Source organism: Stylophora pistillata, chromosome 10 (assembly GCF_964205215.1).
Source record: "Stylophora pistillata chromosome 10, jaStyPist1.2, whole genome shotgun sequence".
Lineage (NCBI taxonomy): Eukaryota > Metazoa > Cnidaria > Anthozoa > Scleractinia > Pocilloporidae > Stylophora > Stylophora pistillata.
The window spans coordinates 21,261,326-21,278,879 of record NC_142528.1 but is presented as its reverse complement, the minus strand read 5'-3'; the positions used below and the strand labels follow the sequence as shown (position 1 = coordinate 21,278,879).

At 37.3% G+C, this 17,554-nt stretch overlaps 1 protein-coding gene across 6 annotated transcripts in view; it reads left to right on the top strand.

The window, feature by feature from the left end:
• The window catches only part of LOC111326020 (uncharacterized), a 38,800-nt gene that overhangs the window by 13,119 nt on the left and 8,127 nt on the right, over positions 1-17,554 (top strand). For all 6 annotated transcript variants that reach the window (XM_088736263.1, XM_088736262.1, XM_088736266.1 and 3 more), the window contains 17 exons: positions 558-623; positions 4,740-4,805; positions 5,053-5,118; positions 5,566-5,631; positions 7,249-7,314; positions 7,695-7,757; positions 9,743-9,808; positions 11,925-11,990; positions 12,665-12,730; positions 13,162-13,227; positions 13,773-13,838; positions 14,762-14,815; positions 15,346-15,474; positions 15,920-15,988; positions 16,397-16,462; positions 16,662-16,721; positions 17,433-17,498. In XM_088736263.1, the coding sequence (XP_088592389.1) occupies positions 558-623; positions 4,740-4,805; positions 5,053-5,118; positions 5,566-5,631; positions 7,249-7,314; positions 7,695-7,757; positions 9,743-9,808; positions 11,925-11,990; positions 12,665-12,730; positions 13,162-13,227; positions 13,773-13,838; positions 14,762-14,815; positions 15,346-15,474; positions 15,920-15,988; positions 16,397-16,462; positions 16,662-16,721; positions 17,433-17,498 (1,167 nt within the window). The remainder of the gene's footprint in view (positions 1-557; positions 624-4,739; positions 4,806-5,052; positions 5,119-5,565; positions 5,632-7,248; positions 7,315-7,694; positions 7,758-9,742; positions 9,809-11,924; positions 11,991-12,664; positions 12,731-13,161; positions 13,228-13,772; positions 13,839-14,761; positions 14,816-15,345; positions 15,475-15,919; positions 15,989-16,396; positions 16,463-16,661; positions 16,722-17,432; positions 17,499-17,554) is intronic.

Sequence of the window (17,554 nt, the reverse complement as noted above, 5' to 3'; positions counted from 1 at the left end):
AAAAATGCGCATTTCTACTCTACCATCACACTTTTTATCACGCTGAGTGTATCCATGAGTTAAAATTAATGTCCTTTAGTACCATTTTTTAGACGATAAGAAAAGTCAAGTTTCTTTGATTGAAGAAATAAAGGATTCAGATGATGTTAATTCGACAGGTATCTATCCATTTGACTCTGACGTAAAGGAATTTTGACGCACTAGATATTGGTTTATCATTCTTAAACCTCAACGCAGAAGATAGCGAGGAAAGTTTGTGGATTTCGAGCTGAAGGCGAATGACTTACGCGCTTTTTGGGTGTTGAACCAACATATCTTGTTTCCTGGGACAATAACTAAAATACTCAAGTACTGTATCGGAGCACCTTGTGTTAGAGATGTCGGTGTAAAAAGGGGTCTTAGTATTATATACAGACTGACTATTAAAAAGGATCATTTTTAATGACGAAAATATTTTATCAGGTTAATTAGATCAAAAACAGAGCTGTTTCTCTGTACGAAGTGACATAAAGCTGTTTTAACATCGATATAAGAAATGCGTTTCATGGTATTTTCAGTTATGGAAATAGTTCAAGTTACTTCAGCACAAGAAAAACTGCATTTTGACGTCTCTAATCTATCAGGTGAGCAAAACGATATAACATAACCTGTTTCCTAGACAATGTCTGGATATTATAGGGTGAGGTCGCATGTCTATCACCTCTGAGTTTTAAAGGCTTAAGTGGTTATCAAGTTCTCAAATAGCACCATCATTTAGCTGCCGCGCTGCACTTTGTAAATACATGACACCATATAATTTTTTCCCTCGTCGAAGGAGAAAAAAACCTCAAACCATCCCCTCTCTCCCCCCAGAAGAAAACTGTTTAAGGTAAAAACAACATACGCGCGCTACTTTAAAAGAAGTCGTAAAGTAGGGATTCTGAAGGCAACAAAAGTTTAACAATTTTGTTTCTTCTTCGGCCTTTAAAGACGATACTGAAGTTGTACAATCGAAAGTATATCGGTTGTTGCCACGGGCCGAAAAATAGTCACAGAAAAATTATTTCGAATTTCGTAAAAGCTTGACGATATTTTGTGCGTTAAAAGCTGACGAATATTGGTGCCCAACTTTCATCAAAATCCAACAAGACTACATATCCTACTAACTCTTTTGAAATGCGTTCAACTAGCGAGGCACTTGCTCGTCCTGGTCTCCAGTTTTATGAGGAGTACCCCAGGGAACTATCCTTGGTCCCGTCTTATTCATTTTATATGTAAATGACATCTCATCAGGAATTTCATTAACGGTTAAACTGTTTGCCGATGATACCAAGGTTTACAGAGAGATCTTCGACATAGCTAGAGACAAATATTCTCCAGTCCGACTTATATCACCTTAAGAATTGGTCTGAGGTCTGGCCATCCTCGGAGACCCTGGGGCTGTGGGTCGATTTCAAGCTAGGACATGAAGAGCCCCTGGGGACATTGTCTTACAAGACTAGTTCCAAACGGTCGCAGTCGTTCTGCCATCTGATTGGTGCCAGAAAATCTTTGTGTTTTTCTGCCCAATCAGAGTGAAGTGTGTTTTAGAGTCCTTTCGTGTGTTTTAACACGGACATATACTAGAAGCTCAGGTGCTCCCTATGTTTGTTTGAACCGTGCGACGGAGATTTGCTTGAGATGAAAATTTTCAGTCTCAGCACACAATGTACGAGTAATCGATCAGATCGTCCGCGAAAATCTTACCGGAAATTATACAGAATACTTTCGCAGGTATCACTAGTAGTAGAGAACGTGTTTTAAAGTTTGCCAGGTTTGTATACAACACGATGGTTGCAGTCATTGATATGTCGCTTTAGACGTTAAACGAGATTTAAGCTTAAATCTTTCTAGATTTTTTGCATAATTTGCTGTGACTGAAACTTTGCCAATCCCGTGAAGTTATTTCGTCGCACGGGCCACACAGGTATGTCGAACAACTGGTACTTGCGCAACTTTCTGTGCGTGCCAAAATCTAATCTCATCTTCGCTTGAAAAAAAAGAAAAGCTAAGCGTAGAAACTTTTGCTTATTAGATGTGGGTAGATGACCCTGTACTACTAAGCTGACATTTGCAATAAAGCAAACCCGCCCTTTCCGTCCAATATTTCCCATTGAAAACAGCATCGGATCGATTCCCAATGATCAAAGGTATTTAACTTGGTCTTCAACAATCGACAGAAGGGGTGAGATGGCAATGACCAAGGGACTAGAAGAGAATCCGTGGCCTTCCCAGCTCAAGAATTTCAACACTCTGGGCAGCAGTTAAAAGATTAAACTCTTTCCAAACCCCTTCGGTAACTGCCCGAAAACATCTCTCCTTCCCTCGATGTTCTCGTTAATAAGTGTTTGTTCAGATTTTAATTAGCTAACCGGAAACACAGCTAAGCTTTCTCTTAGCACTTGCTGGAGGTCGTCCACAAACTTAACGTTCTCTGCAACCTTTGCCGTATTGTGAACGACTTTACCACAAAGCGAAGATTAGATTTTGGCGCGCACAGAAAGCAGAAAGCTTTGTAGGCGAAAGCGCCAGTTGCTCGACATACCTGCGTGGCCCGTGCGACGAAATAACTTCACGGGATTGGCAAAGTTTCAGTCACAGCAAATTATGCAAAAAATCTAGAAAGATTTAAGCTTAAATCCCGTTTAACGTTTAAAGCGACATATCAATGACTGCAACCATCGTGTTGTATAGAAACCTCGCAAACTTTAAAACACGTTCTCTAGTACTAGTGATACCTGCGAAAGTATTCTGTATAATTTCCGGTAAAATTTTCGCGGACAATCTGATCGATTTCTCGTACATTACGTGCTGAGACTGAAACCTTTCACCTCAAGCAAATCTCCGTCGCACGGTCAAACCAAACATAGCGTGCAACTGAGCTACTAGTATATGTCCGTGTTAAAACACACGAAAGGACTCTAAAGTACACTTCACTCTGATTGGGCAGAAAAACACAAAGATTTTCTGGCACCAATCAGATGGCAGAACGACTGCGACCGTTTGGAACTAGTCTTGTAAGACAATGTCCTCAGAAGCTCTTCATGTCCTAACTTGAAATCGACCCACAGCTCCTGGGTCTCCGAGGATGAGGTCTGGCAATCAACGTGAACAAATGTGAGGTTATGCGAGTAACACATAATCGTGATAAATCTGTCCCACATTAATCTCTCGTCCCGAGTGGAGAATATCTAAGCTCAGTGAGTTCCACGAAAGACCTTGGCATTACAATGTCACACGACCTCTCGTGGATTCCACACGTTGTTGAGGTTGTCAATGAGGCCAATAAAGTTCTTGGTCTAATCAAGCCATCAATCGGTCCAGTAAACAAGGAAATCTTTTCCACATTGTACAAGACTCTAGTGAGACCAATCCTTGAGTATGCTTCCCCAGTATGGTGCCCTTACCTAGTTGAAAGTATTTTTCTCTTAGAGAAAGTTCACAGAAGAGCCTCTCGATTGGCTTTAGGTCAGCAAAGGGGTGAGATGGCATATGAGGATCGTTGTGAAATGTTACATTGGTCGAAGTTGACTGATAGAAGACTATATTATTCCTTGGTAGAATGCTATAAACTTGTATTCGGGCTGAATGGCTTTCATTTTTGTGATTTTTTTGAGTTTGCTTCAAAACGTACTAGGTCCAGCCACAATTACAAACTGCAGGTGAAATTGGCAAACTGTAATTGTTATAACTACTCTTTTTTGTTAAAATCATTCGTGAATGGAATGGCTTGCCCGCCAATGTCGTTGAGATAGGTAACTTAGCACGTTTCAAATCAGCTCTTAAATTATACATGCGTATTTCTTAGGTCTTTATTCATCTTATGTTTTATTATAATCATAAATTTTTAAATTTTATTTCTTTGGAAGGTTATCTACACAGGGTTAACCTCTTAAACTTCCTTTTTAGGGTATTATTTGTGTTTTTTATTTCTTTGATACCTTAAATAAAGTATGTATGTATATATGTATGTATGTATGTGGTGTACTTTTCGCGCGGTTGTTATCGTAACAGAGTTATTATCCGGGAACTCAAGACGTTACGCAAACCCACTAAAGGCAAAGGGTACCTAAACGGCCGTGGCTTTTGCTATTATGATTTTCATGGTAAAAATAGAAAAACTGGTGCTATCAACCAGAGTAGAAATGAACGCTAGTTTGGAAGAGGTATAATGACGACGTGTTCTGTCTGGAGAACACAACCAAAGACAAAAGAGAAGAATCTGTAAGACCACAATACAATTAGAATTGAGGTTGTATTAACAGACTCAGAAATTACATTCTTCGACCCAAACGTGTCGAGATCGATCATAAACATTCGCCCTTCTGACGGACACCCAGGTGCCAAGGACAATGACAATTTAATTGATTACAATTTTCTCGTAATGTGAAGCAAGATTTCAAACTGAAAACTAACTGTTTACGGAGTTTGAGCGCGTTATGTGCCAAAGAGAAGTATAAATGGCGCAGTTTTATACAGGGAAAAAAAAAACGTAAATGTGTTCGGTAAGCCCCCGCTATGTAAAGCCTGACTAGTAGCAGTCTTCATCCTCAATTACGACTTATAAAGTGTAATTAGGCTCGTAAAGTTCTTCAGGAAGCTTACGAACCTTTCTAAGTGAATTATGTTACTTTCAGCTCTCAATCTTTTTTGTTCGTTGTCAGTTTACTGAGAAAACAAATGTAACATAACACTAAACATTTTCATTCTTCTTATTTTAGCCACGGCCGAAAGTCAAGTTTCTCTGACCGAGGGAAAACCAGAGTTTAATAACGAACTTTGTTTAGGTAAGAATACCAACAGACGAACAGAATTAAAGTCATAATTTTCATATTGAATCAGTGCCTTTTAAAAAATGGAATTAAAATCAGTACGGGTGACAGCCCTTTGCATAGATCCTAAATGCAATTTCACCAATCAAGGTTTTTGTAAGAATTTTCAAATTGAAGAACAACAAATGTCAGACGGTCATCAACATAAAGTTTCGAATTCCTAATAAACACGAAACTTATTTCATGATATTTTCATGATCAGCCACTGAGAAGGATGAAGCTGCATCAGCCAAAGGACAGCTGGACTTTGAGAAAAACACTGCTTCAGGTAGGAAGGAGAACGTCTTTGCTGAGCTAAGCAATGTGTTGCTGAATAAGTAATCGGAAAGAACCAAAAGAGTTTGAATGCATAAAGAGTGGAAGCGAAGTGTCCCCCGGCTATAAAAAGGAGGAACTAGTTATCGAGGATGGAGACTGAAAGAAAAAGACGCCTTCATCTGCTAATAATGCTGGAGATCTGCTAATAACTCGAACTAAACTTGAGCGCCTAGTCAAGCTGAAAAATGGTGATTGGCAGTATTCACTGAATGTCTGTTAGGTATTTGTTCGCATCTCGTGAGAGAAAGTCACCACAACTGTTAGTCAAAGTAAATATCAATCTCTTGTATATGTGAAAATTTTTAGCACAGCTTTACCCTTAACGTTTGAATAAGTTTGAAGAACGAGAAAAGCAATGATCAAAAAGATTAAGTTTCTTTCTTCTTGATATTTTCAGTCGAGGAAAAAGCGAAAGTCAAAGAAGCTGAAGAAAAACTGGACATTGAAGAAAACACTTCATCAGGTGAGACCTACTAGTACATAACTGAACATTTCTTCATTAAAATGTATGGAAAGTTTTGGAATTTGAAACAAAATATTGACCAAACCCCATCGCGCAAGGCACCGGGCGAAGGCTGCGTATGCAGGAAGTACGATGAACTTGGAGCCATAATCAGAGACGGAGTCCGTAAAAATCAAAGTTTAATCGATGATTTAGCAATGTAACAGCTCATAGATTTATCAGACCTTTTTGAACACAAAAGCCCTGTAAAATTTAATGGTATTAAACTGAATCTCAGGTAAGTCACAGGCTAGACGTGGACTTGACAGTATGATATCAGGAAAGCAAGTTTTGAAGCCTCCTCCACATTGACGTTTCCGGGTTATGAGCGTTTACGTCGGGTGAAGATGACACACTTTATGCTCCAACATAACAATGAAAGGCCTTTTATAATTCTATTCATTCTACTGCATGTGAGATCAAGCAATTTTTAACATAATTTTTGTGATTTCCGTTAGAGAAACAGCATTTAACGTGAAGGGAACACATTGAAAACCTCAATTTAGAAAAATGAAAGCATTTTGTCTTGACGCAACTACGTTCAATCTTAACAACGTGCACTTGTTATAATCTGAGGTGGTAGTTCTGCGGCTTATTTGCATGCTCTTTGGTTTTGTGTTTATGCCCATCTTATACACCCTCTTAAAGCTCCCTCTCCTACTTATCTATCTCTCCCACGATCTCCCGTCTTAGCCGGGCCTTTCAATCCTTATCATGATTGAATTATTGTTATTATTACCTAAAGAAGACATTTTTATCAAGCAAGAACATTCCATCTTACCATATAAATTTAGTGTTTCTCTGAAATCCTCTGTGTTGTACCTTTCAAATCTTGCTGATGAAGGTAACAAGAAATTCACCACAGACATGATTGGAACTGGAAAGCGTTTAATAAGTGGTCTTTGACTGGCTATGCTGAGTATAGATCGATTTTAATTTCATACAGCTAAAAATTGCGGATGGAAATCAACTGAAAAATTTACTTAGCTGAATGGAGTTAGGTGCCTTACAAAACAAAATACCGCCAAAAATCATCTTTTAATGATGTCTCGTTTAATTTCATGAACAGTCTATGTGGTGCATTTTTCTCTATGGAATTCACTCGACAACCACTATATGTTATCGCTGGTTAAGTTTCCTGGGTATTATTTAAATATGTGTAATTTTTCCATTGATTTTCATTTGTACCAAAAGATGAATTTGCAGAGTCTAAAATCAACTATGAGCTCTCTTTTGGTAGGACAAAATAAACGTAAAACTAAAGATTTCCATTCCAAACTGACATCTTGTCCAGACAGACAAATGAAACAGAAGAAATTAAAACTAATTGGAAGTATTGAAATTTAAGTGAAAAAAGAGTGCAAGCTGTTTATTACATGTCCTGGAAAGGTAACAGTCATTCATCCCGAATGTAATTCGCCTGACTTCGAGTCACTTGGGCTAACTCGATTTGTCTGCTGTCGGTGTAAGAGCAATTGGACAGTGGTGGAAAAAGAAGTAAATATCTTTACAATGATCCAGAAAAGCCTTGTCAATTACGAGGAAACCTCTACTTAAAAACTTGTTTTCGTCCTTTAGACCTTGAGAAGAGTCCTGTTTCAAAAGTTGAGGGGAGAAAAGATATAAATGATGGCAAATCAGCAGGTAAACAAACCATTGATAAGTGCGCGCACGATAGCAGACGATTTACCTCGAAGATATCTTCATGATTTCTGTCGAATGTATTACAAAGTGTTTTGGGGCTCATTATGCAAACGTTACTTTCAAAAACCAGCATTCTTTGAGCTTAGAACACGACCACGCTCATTTAAAGCAAGCGGCTAAATATTTGTTAACTCCTTGTAAGGTCGAGGAATGGTCTACACACACATAGCCACATCTTGAAGTCCTTAGAAAATTCCCAAAACGTTGCTAACTAAGTGACAGCCAGAATGCGCATTTCTGCTCTTGACTACCATTGCTCTTTTCAATACGCTAAGCTTATCCACGAGATGAAACTAATTTCCTTTCACACCTTTTTTTAGACGACGAGAAAAGTCTAGTTTCAGAAGAAGGAAGGAAGGATTCAGAAGATGACAATTCAAAAGGTAGGGGTAAATTTGACTCTGAGTTAAAGATACAAACCGCGTGGGGGAAATTCGAAGTTTATGGATTAGGAGCAGATGACGAGTGATTTACCCACTCGACGGGTGTTGTACCAACGTTCCTTGAGTCAAATAAAACTTCACAACGAAAACTATTGTTTCAGAGCAATCTTTTTAAGAACAAGATAAAGATACACGTTCCAAGCTATGAAAGAGCTGGTCTGTAAAAAAGACGGATCATTAAAAGAGGTCACAGTTAATGAGTTTTAAATCGAAAAAATATCGTCTTCGGGTAATAAGGTCTGCTGCAGAACTTTTCCTTTCTCAAGTACCTTCACTTCACCTTTTTATTTGGAGTTCCATAAAAATCAACCATAACTATATATATATATATATATATATATATATATATATATTAACTTGAAATGGAGTGACACAGAATTCTGGCCAAACTGAGTTGTCTTAAGGCCGATATAAGAAATATGTTTCTTGGTATTTTTATTGATGGAAATAGTTCACGTTGCTTCGGCACAAGAAAACGTTGATTTTAAAGTCACTTATTCGTCAGGTGAGGAAAAAAAGGTAATTGTCGACACAAAATTTTGCAAAAACGCGCCAGCAAGTCGCCTGAATGCCATCATTGATTCATAACTATAGAGAAAAGTTCTTACCGGGAAGCTGGCAAGAAGAAGATCCAGAATTAGAAAAATAGCAATATCCTAAACCTTACAAGAACAGCAGATTTCTCATCGTAATTGCAAGCTCCAGTTTAGCCCTTTAATTCCCCAGATCTGATTGTCAGTTCTCCCTTCTTGCTGCTACTCATTTTCTTGTAACCGAGCTTTGAGAATTTGGTGTTAGATCAAGATAATTACCTCTACCCAATAAGTTTACTTTCTCATCACCTGTTTGCTAGATAATGTATGAATATTATAGGAAGGAGTTACATGTTTATCACATCCGTTTTGAATCTCAAAATTCAGTCGCTCGGATACAGGATTTTTTAGACTGTACGAATGCTTTGTTAGACCAGTAGTGAGCTGGCTGGTGGAATGTTGTAAAAGTTGTTTTTTATTTTCTTGGAATTTGATCGGTCTCTTGTTGTATTTAGAAAAGCTTCCTCATTGGCTGGGGAAAAGATGCGATTGAGAAAAAAAAATTGTGCGATTCGTGCATAAATCGCACCAATGAGAGCCAATCAGATTATAAGGATCACCAGTGATTTCAAAATGATGAAATAAAGGTTTATATGGTGATATAGTTCTAAAGTGGTAGCAATATTTAGCCGCTTTGCTGCATGCAATGGTAAAAAAAAATACATGCTACCGTGTAATTTCATCTCTCGTCGATGAAATAAAAGAAACAAAACAGAATTTTACCCCACTCCTCGCCTTCCCCTCCCTATCAACTATTAACAATTGACACTTTGAGTGCGTGAGGCGCTGGGGGTTAATCTACGCGGTACTTTTAGCTTTCAGTCTCTTTTATTCATAGTCAGTTCAAAGACAAATGCAGCACAACGTTGAAAGCTTTTAATTCTTCCTATTTTAACCATGAGTAAAGTTTCACCCACCGAGGCAAATCCGATTTTAAAAACGAACTTAGTTTAGGCAAAAAAAACCAACAGTGGAATGCAAATAGCATCGTTGTTTTCGTTTAAAGTTAATGACCTTTTTGAAAGAAATAAAAATTACTACAAGTGAGAGTTATTAAAACTTAAAAAAAAATAATTAATTCAAGATACCAACAATATTGCGGCATAACCCGGTGACACTTAGGAATTTTTTAATCGTTTGCTGGTTTTTTCTTTCTCCTTGTTTTTGTTTTTGTTTTTTATAATCAGAGAAAACAGATTTAACATTTTAAATAGATCCTAAAAATCGAATCAAGGTTTATATACGAATTGGAACAACTTTAAAAGTCATTAGTTGCGAACATTAAGTGTTGAATCCTTATTAAACACGAAATTTATTTTATGATATTTCCAGTCCTGGAGACGGATGAAGTCGAATCAGCGATAGGACAGCTGCACATTGAGGAAAACACTGCATCAGGTAGGAAAAAGAACTCAATTGCTGAGCTAAGTTTTGAGTTTGACTGCATAAAGAGTGGGAGCGAAGTCCCCCTACAAAGGAATTACAGTACGGTAAAGAAGGAGCCAGTAATCGGGGATGAAGACTGTTACACATTGAACTGCAGTACGAAGTAATTAGCTCAGCAAAAAGTGAAGCTCCAAATGAACCTTGCAAATCTAAAAATCTTGACTGTGAAGCAAACATTATCATTCAAAAAGTACAAAATTGATCGAATAACATTTTAAGAGAGCTTGTATATATTCAGGTCAGACTAAATTGCTTCGCCACGGGAACACATATTCAAACTAAAAAGAAAAAGGCGAATATTCATTTGATAAAGAAAGATCTGAATCAGATGATAGCAATTCAACAAGTACAAATAATAGAGGAAATTAATAAACTTGTTTTGGCTTATGCATTAATTTCCAAAGTAACAAGAAAAACATCTTTTTTGCAAGAAGAGAGAAAAAGATGTCTGGAAATCTGCTCTTAACTCGAAATGGAGCTAGTCAAACTGAAAATGACGATTAGAAGTATTTACTAAAAATCTGCAGGGTGTCAGACCATCTCGTGAGAGAAAATCACTAAAATTATCAGTCAATATATGAGTCGTCCCAGCGTTATGTAACTTTTTGATCGTTCATTTTACTTCTGAAATGTTTATCGAAATTGACCTCTACTACAGTCAAATTTGAGATGATATGCGATTAAATGAATTCAAAAACTTATTATTCTTCAATGCATGATTGAAAAATACCTTAGGATCTTCATACGTTATTCATATTTGTTTTTTCCATTATTTTTCATTGATGGAAAAAATAGAAAAAGTTATTATCAACCCGGGGCAAATGTAACGCTAGTTTGGAAGAGGTATATTGACGACGTTCTCTGTGTGTAAAACACAACCAAAGACAAAATAAAAGAGTTTGTAAGACCAGCAAACAGCTACCACGTTCCAATTAGAATTGAGGCTGTACTAACAGACTCAAAAAGAGAAGGAGACCTTTCAAAGTTTGAATTTTTGTGTCATTCCCAGGCACAAAGAAATGATTCTTAAAAGGAGGAGCGCTACGCCTCTTTTGAATGAATTCGTCACACTCCACTTTATATAAAGACATGCAGTATTTCAAAATACTCTGATAGAATAGAGGATACTAGGATGCAGTTGGGTAGAAGTATTTTCCTGAATTCGATATCACCCGGAGAGAAAAACTTTACATTGGATTAGGGTTCTGAATGATATTAAAGGTTTCCCTGTCGTCGGTCACCCAGGTGCCAAGGACGATGACAATTTTGTCGTAATGTGAAGCAAGATTCCAAACTGAAAACTATTTACGGATCTGAAGCGCGTAAAGCGTCCGAGAGAAGTTTTAATGGCAGGGAAAAAAACGTAAATGTGTTCGATAGGAAAGCCCTCGCTATGTGATACAAACCCTGTTAAGTAGCTGTCTCCATCTCGAATTGCAACTTCTAAAGTGTAATTGAGCTCGTTAAACTCTTTTCCTTGTGAAACTTACAAACCGTTGTAGGTTTCACGCCGTACCTTTAGCTTCCAATCTCCTTTATTCATCGTCAGTTTACTGAGAAAACAAATGTAACACAACACCAAACATTTTCATTCTTTTTATTTTGGCCATGGCCGGAAGTCAAGTTTCACCGACCAAGGAAAAACCGGATTTTAAAAACGAACTTTGTTTAGGTGAAAAACCAATAGACGAACAGAGCTAAAGTCATAATTTTTATTTCAAATTGGTGCCCTTTAAGAAATGGAATTAAAATTACTACGCGTGACAGTTGTCAGATAAAGAAAGAAAGGAAATTATGTCAAGATATCAGCATCACTGAGGTATAACCTGAAGAGCACTTCAACCTACCAACATTGCCTTATGCTTTGATTTTGTTTGTATGTTTTTTTTTTCATAATTAACCACAGATAATAGTTTTAGCCCTTTGCATGGATCTTAAATGCAATTTCACCGATCAAGGTTTTTGTAAGAATTTGAAGAACACTAAATGTCAGACGGTCCTTAACATTAAGTTTAATTTCGAATCCCTAATAAACACGAAATTTATTTCATGATATTTTCATGATCAGCCAATGGGAAGGATGAGGCCTCATCAGCCAAAGGACAGCTGGACATTGAGAAAAACACAGCATCAGGTAGGAAGGAGAACGTCTTTGCTAAGCAAAGAAATGTGTAGCTGAATTCGTAATCGGGAAGAACCAATAGAGTTTGAATGCATAAAGAGTGGGAGCGACGTGTCCCCCGGCTATAAAAAGGAGGAACTAGTTATCGAGTATGGAGACTGTTAGGGACTGAACTTCAGTAGCATATAGCCCGGCTGAAAAGCGTAGCATCAAATTGACCTTGTGGATCTCAAGGTGTCGAAAGTTAAACTTCAATTAAGCTAAAATTGACCGAATGATATTTCAAGAGGGCTTGTACATATTTAGGCCAGATAAAACTGCTGACCCTCGAGTGATATTTTTAATCAAGATAAATTGGACTTATTTTACCCGTTAGTTACCTGTTCAGTGCACTCTTTATTCTTGAAAGTCTAATTCATTAGAGGAACAACAGGTTTGCGTCTGTTTATCAACAACACTGATGATCGTTTGAAAGTTTTGTTGATATATAATTTATCTACAAATGTAAAGTTGTGTTTAACGCGAGTTTTATTGGGCAAATAGTGCAATCTCTTCACAAAATAGACTAAAACTCAAGTAGGCTATCCCTATCTATGACTTAGCTATCAGAATCGTCATTATCAAGATTTACCAAAGGAGCCAAAGGTCACGCAATAAATAAAAAAGCCTTTCCCATGTACTTTTAGACGCGGAGGAGGGGCAAGATCCAGTTGATAAAGAAAGACCGGATTCAGATGATAGCAACTCAACAGGTACAAATAATAGGGGAAATTTAAAAAGTTGTTTTGGCTGATACATTAATTTACAAACTAAAAGAAAAAGACTTTTTTGCATCCTTCATTCCACAACAAAAGTTAGTTTACCACAAAGAGAGAAAAAATGCCTGGGAATCTGCTTATAAATTGACTGAAATGGAGCCAGTCAAACTGAAAAATGGCGATTGGCAGTATTCACGGAATGTCGTGCTGGGTATTTGTCCGCATCTCAAAGAGAAAGTCACCAAAACTATATGGTCTGTCAATATAAATATCAATATCGTTTTTTGTGTGAAACTTTTTAGTACAGCTTTACCCTTAACGTTTCAATGAATTTCACGCCGGAATTGTAGATGATATAAGAGTTTGAAGAACGAGAGAAGCAATGTTAAGTTTCTTTCTTTTTTTTTTTTTTTTGATATTTTCAGTCAAGGAAAAAGCCAAACTCAAAAAAGCTGAAGAAGAAGTGGACATTGAAGAAAACATTTCAGCAGGTGAGACGAACTTCATTAAAATGTATGGAAATTTCGGAGTTGAAAACAAAATATTGATCAAACTCCAAAGCGCGAGGCACCCGGGCGAAGGCTGCTTACCCAGGAAATACGATGAACTAAGGTGCCGTGATAACGGACCAGACGGAGTATGTATAAAATCAAAGTTTAATCGATGATTTAGCAAGGTAACAGTTCATAAATTTTTCAGACCTTTTTGATCACACCAGATCTGTAAAACTCAGTGGTATTACATTGCATCTCAAGTAAGTCACAGGTTAGGAATTGAATTGACAGTATGATATCAGGAAAGGGCTTTCTATTCTGATTTCTGCAGAGCAAGTTTTAAAGCTTCCTCCACATCTACGTTTCCAGGTGACGAGCGTTTACGTCGAGTTCAGATGACACACTTGACGCCTCAGTTATCGCTCGTTAAGTTTCTTAGGTATTCTTAGGTATTCTTTTAATATTTTTCCATTGATTTTCAGTCAGTAACACTAAGTTTCGGATCCCTAATACACTCGAAGTTTATTTCTTGTCATTTTCAGTCTCGGAGGAGGATGAAGCCGCATCAGCCATGGGAGAGCTGTACATTGAGAAAAACATTGTCTCTGGTATGAAGAATGATTCCATTGCTGAGCTGCGTTATGTGTAGCTGCATTCGTAATTGAAATGACAGAATTAGTTGACAGAGTAACAAAAGAAAATTACAAGTGAAGCTTCTCTATAGAAAAGTATGGTAAAAGAAGGAGCATATACAGTCACGTTCTCTCCACCCGAGTTATGTACTACCTCTTCCTTCTCTATCTGTTCCCAATCTCTCGTCCTCAGGCTCCATAAACCCTTACTGGGTATTTCCAACCCTCGATCCTCCGTGCCCGGGCTCCCCGGCCCCCTTCCTCCCCCTCCCTCAAGCAAGAACGTGTTATCTTAGCGTGCAGATCCAGTGTTTCAAAACCTCTCTGTTGTACCTTTCAATCTTGCTAATAAAAGAAACGGGAAATTGATCATCTTCCTCAGAGATGACCCCCCCCCTCCCCCTTCCCCCGGAAACCTTTGACATGGGTAACATGATTAATGCTGGCAAGCCTTTAATCACTATCTTTGATTGACCATAATATGGCTTGATTGTTATTCCATACAGCTGAGAATTTTAAAGAAAAATGAACCAGTATATATAGTGACTTAAAAGATATTGCTTTTGTTGGGTGCCTCGACGATACAATTTTCCTCAAAAAATCATGTTTTAGTGATATTTTGTCCAGTTAATGGTCGGTCTGTGTAGTACATTTTCTCTGTGGGACTTTACTTGACACTCATTTGAAATTGAAATTGGCCACCGTAATGAATAAAAAAGCTGACGTCTCGAGCGTTAGCCCTTCGTCAGAGCAAATGGAGGAATTGTGGGTTGTATGTGGGTTTATATGTAGAAGCGGAGGTACGCCATTGGTTCCCACCATAAAACATCTTATATATCACTGGTAAAAGCTTCGAAGTTATTCTTTCAATATTTGTTCCTTTTCTTTTGCATTTTCAGTTGTATCGAAAGATGAATTTGGAGAATATAAAATCATGCACGAACTTTCTTTCGGTAAGAGAAAGGAGACTTAACTTAAAAAAGTTTTCATGCCAAGCTAATGCCTTTTCCAAACAGACAAACCAAACTGATGAGAGCAGATAGGGGTATTAAAAATGAAAGCGACAAATTAAAATTTGAATTATATTAAATAACTAAAGAGCAAAAAAAACAAGAAAGATATTTTGAAAATTTTATCAGAGTTGGTTAACGGTAAGAAAGAGAAATTTATGTCCCACAATCTTCTCCTGCAGTGGCCTACTTTATTAAGAATATTATTAATAATATCAACTTATATTGCGCTAATATCAATATACATTTTCATCAGCGCAGAAACCAAAATGTTACAAAAATCTAACCGAAAAAAAAGCAACAAATAGAAAAAGGAAAAATCTAATAATGAAATAATACGTGTTAAACGTGTCAATAAAATATCTAAAAATGTATAATAGTGTAGTTTAAGTGCAAAAATATACATATAACTTAATCTAATGTAATTCGATATCGGTATGCCAACAATAATAGATAATTCGTATCGCTTACAGAAAGTGGCATTCAGGATTTCCAAGCGGAACAAAACGAAAATACGAAAGGAAAAACCGGAAGCTACTTTGCTATGGCAATGGAATTTCTCGCGGCTGAGAGAGAATTTTTGGCACACACTTTTTCTGCCGGTAAGTAAAAAGTTGATAACTGAGAATTTTGTGGAGTGAAAATAACGCCCATTGCTTATTTCTGAAATGTTTAAACGGATTTTCCTTTTATTCATCCTGAGTCTTTTCGCTCAGGCACTAAACCCTTCTTTTCGCGGATGGTGGATCCCGATTTTTTCATCCAGTGGTGAAACCTACGCGAGCATCTACGCTCGCCCATGTTTCATTCTCTCTATACAGATCAATAGCTAGTGAATAATAAGAAATTCTCCATACAAAGCTATAATATAGGTTGCTTATTGTTACCAAGTATTCACGTGAGGCTATATATGTTTGGAGTCCCTACTTTTGTGCGTTCTTTTTATCATAGAGATTCCAACCAAAACAATTGTGTTAGAGTTATCTTTTTTTCGGAAAATTGAACCCTTAATTTATTTACTTCTTATCTGATGGTTTTCCATTATAGCGGAGGAAAACTTTCCACATCCTTATGTGAAACCAGATCTTAACCACGAGTGCGCAGAGTGCAGTTCAGGTGAGGGGAAATGAACAAAAGGAAATGGTAGATAATTTTTCACTCAATCCGAAAATTAGTTTAAACACAAAAACGATGTCTGAGCAAAAACTGATCATTTCACCCGAAGTAAAGTCGATTCGTCGGCCCGGTGTCGGTATCAGAGAGATTAAATAGTTAGGAAACAGCACAGATTGTTTGTGTGTTAATCACGAGGAAAACTCCATACCATAAACTTTCAGACGAAAAAAGGAAAAAAGAAAAACACTGTAACCTTGTTTCAGACGAAAAAAGAAAAACACTGTTACCGTAACTTTCAGACGAAAAAATGAAGAAAGAAAAACGCTGTAACCTTAACCAGGATAAGACGATCACCTACATAATGTTTAAATGTCTCAAAGTGAAAAGGGCTTTATCTGTTTCCTATAGACACTGAGAACGATCAAGTTCCAACAATCGATGATAAAAAGGATTTGAATGATGGCAATTTAACAGGTACAACAAATCAGGCAAAAAATATTGACAAGTTATTGAATCCGCCTTTTTAAGGGCTTTACGATGTTTCGAAAAAATTCTCTACCTCTTAGCAAGTCTTTTAAGTTTGTGAACCTTTGGTTCTTAGGTATTTTGCTACCAGCAGGTGACGTTTATTCACGATTAAAATTATCTTTCCTTTATGTTGTGACTATGTTAGACGGTGAGAAAATTCAGGATTCTTTAGTCGAAGAGAAGAAGGATTCAAGTGATGAAACAGGTACTAATACATGTAAAAATTGAACTGGCAATAGACCGCTCTTTCTATTTGTTTACTATCGTAATAGCCTGCGTAGGATAATGGGTAAAAACAAGAACAGACTGTGATTTACCAGCTTGCGACGTCTGATTCACAGGCGGTTTGAGTATCCTCCAAATATAGTGAGAGAGTGGTAATGTCAGTAGAATGATACAAAGTTCGGTCCGTTACATCTCTGTTATAAAAGGACCGTAAAAAGTTTTAGTTTACGATGCAATATGCGATTGGTAAATGTCTTTACGACCTGAGCAAGCGTAATATCCTTTTTTTTAATGATATACCAGTGAACAGTACTGCACGAGTTGAAATATTAAAAACTTGTTTTATTGTCCTACGCGTTTCGTCTGACAGTAGCGGACTTCGTCAGAGAATTTTCACAAGTTGAGAGAAATTAAGCTTGCTTACATACAAGCAGCTAGTTGGGAGGGTCACAGATTTAGCCCTGAAAGTACATCGCTTAATTTGAGTTAAAAGTTGACCACGTTCGAAAAAGTGGGGAAAACATCCTGATTTCGAAGTACTAAATCTGTGACCCCCAACTATATCATGTACTCGTACATGCAACGTCCGAAAAATGTAACGTATGTAGAACACCGAATACTTTCCGCTTGCTTCACACTATGCGTAGGGTCGAAAAATAGACATCTTTGTGTACTATATGTATGTTTTTAGACCTGGAGAATGACCAAGTTTCAACAACTGAAGGAAGAAAGGATTTGAATGATGGCAATTCAACAGGTATAGACATGGAGGCGAACTATATCTGTTTCAATAACAGCCTAACTACTCATTAT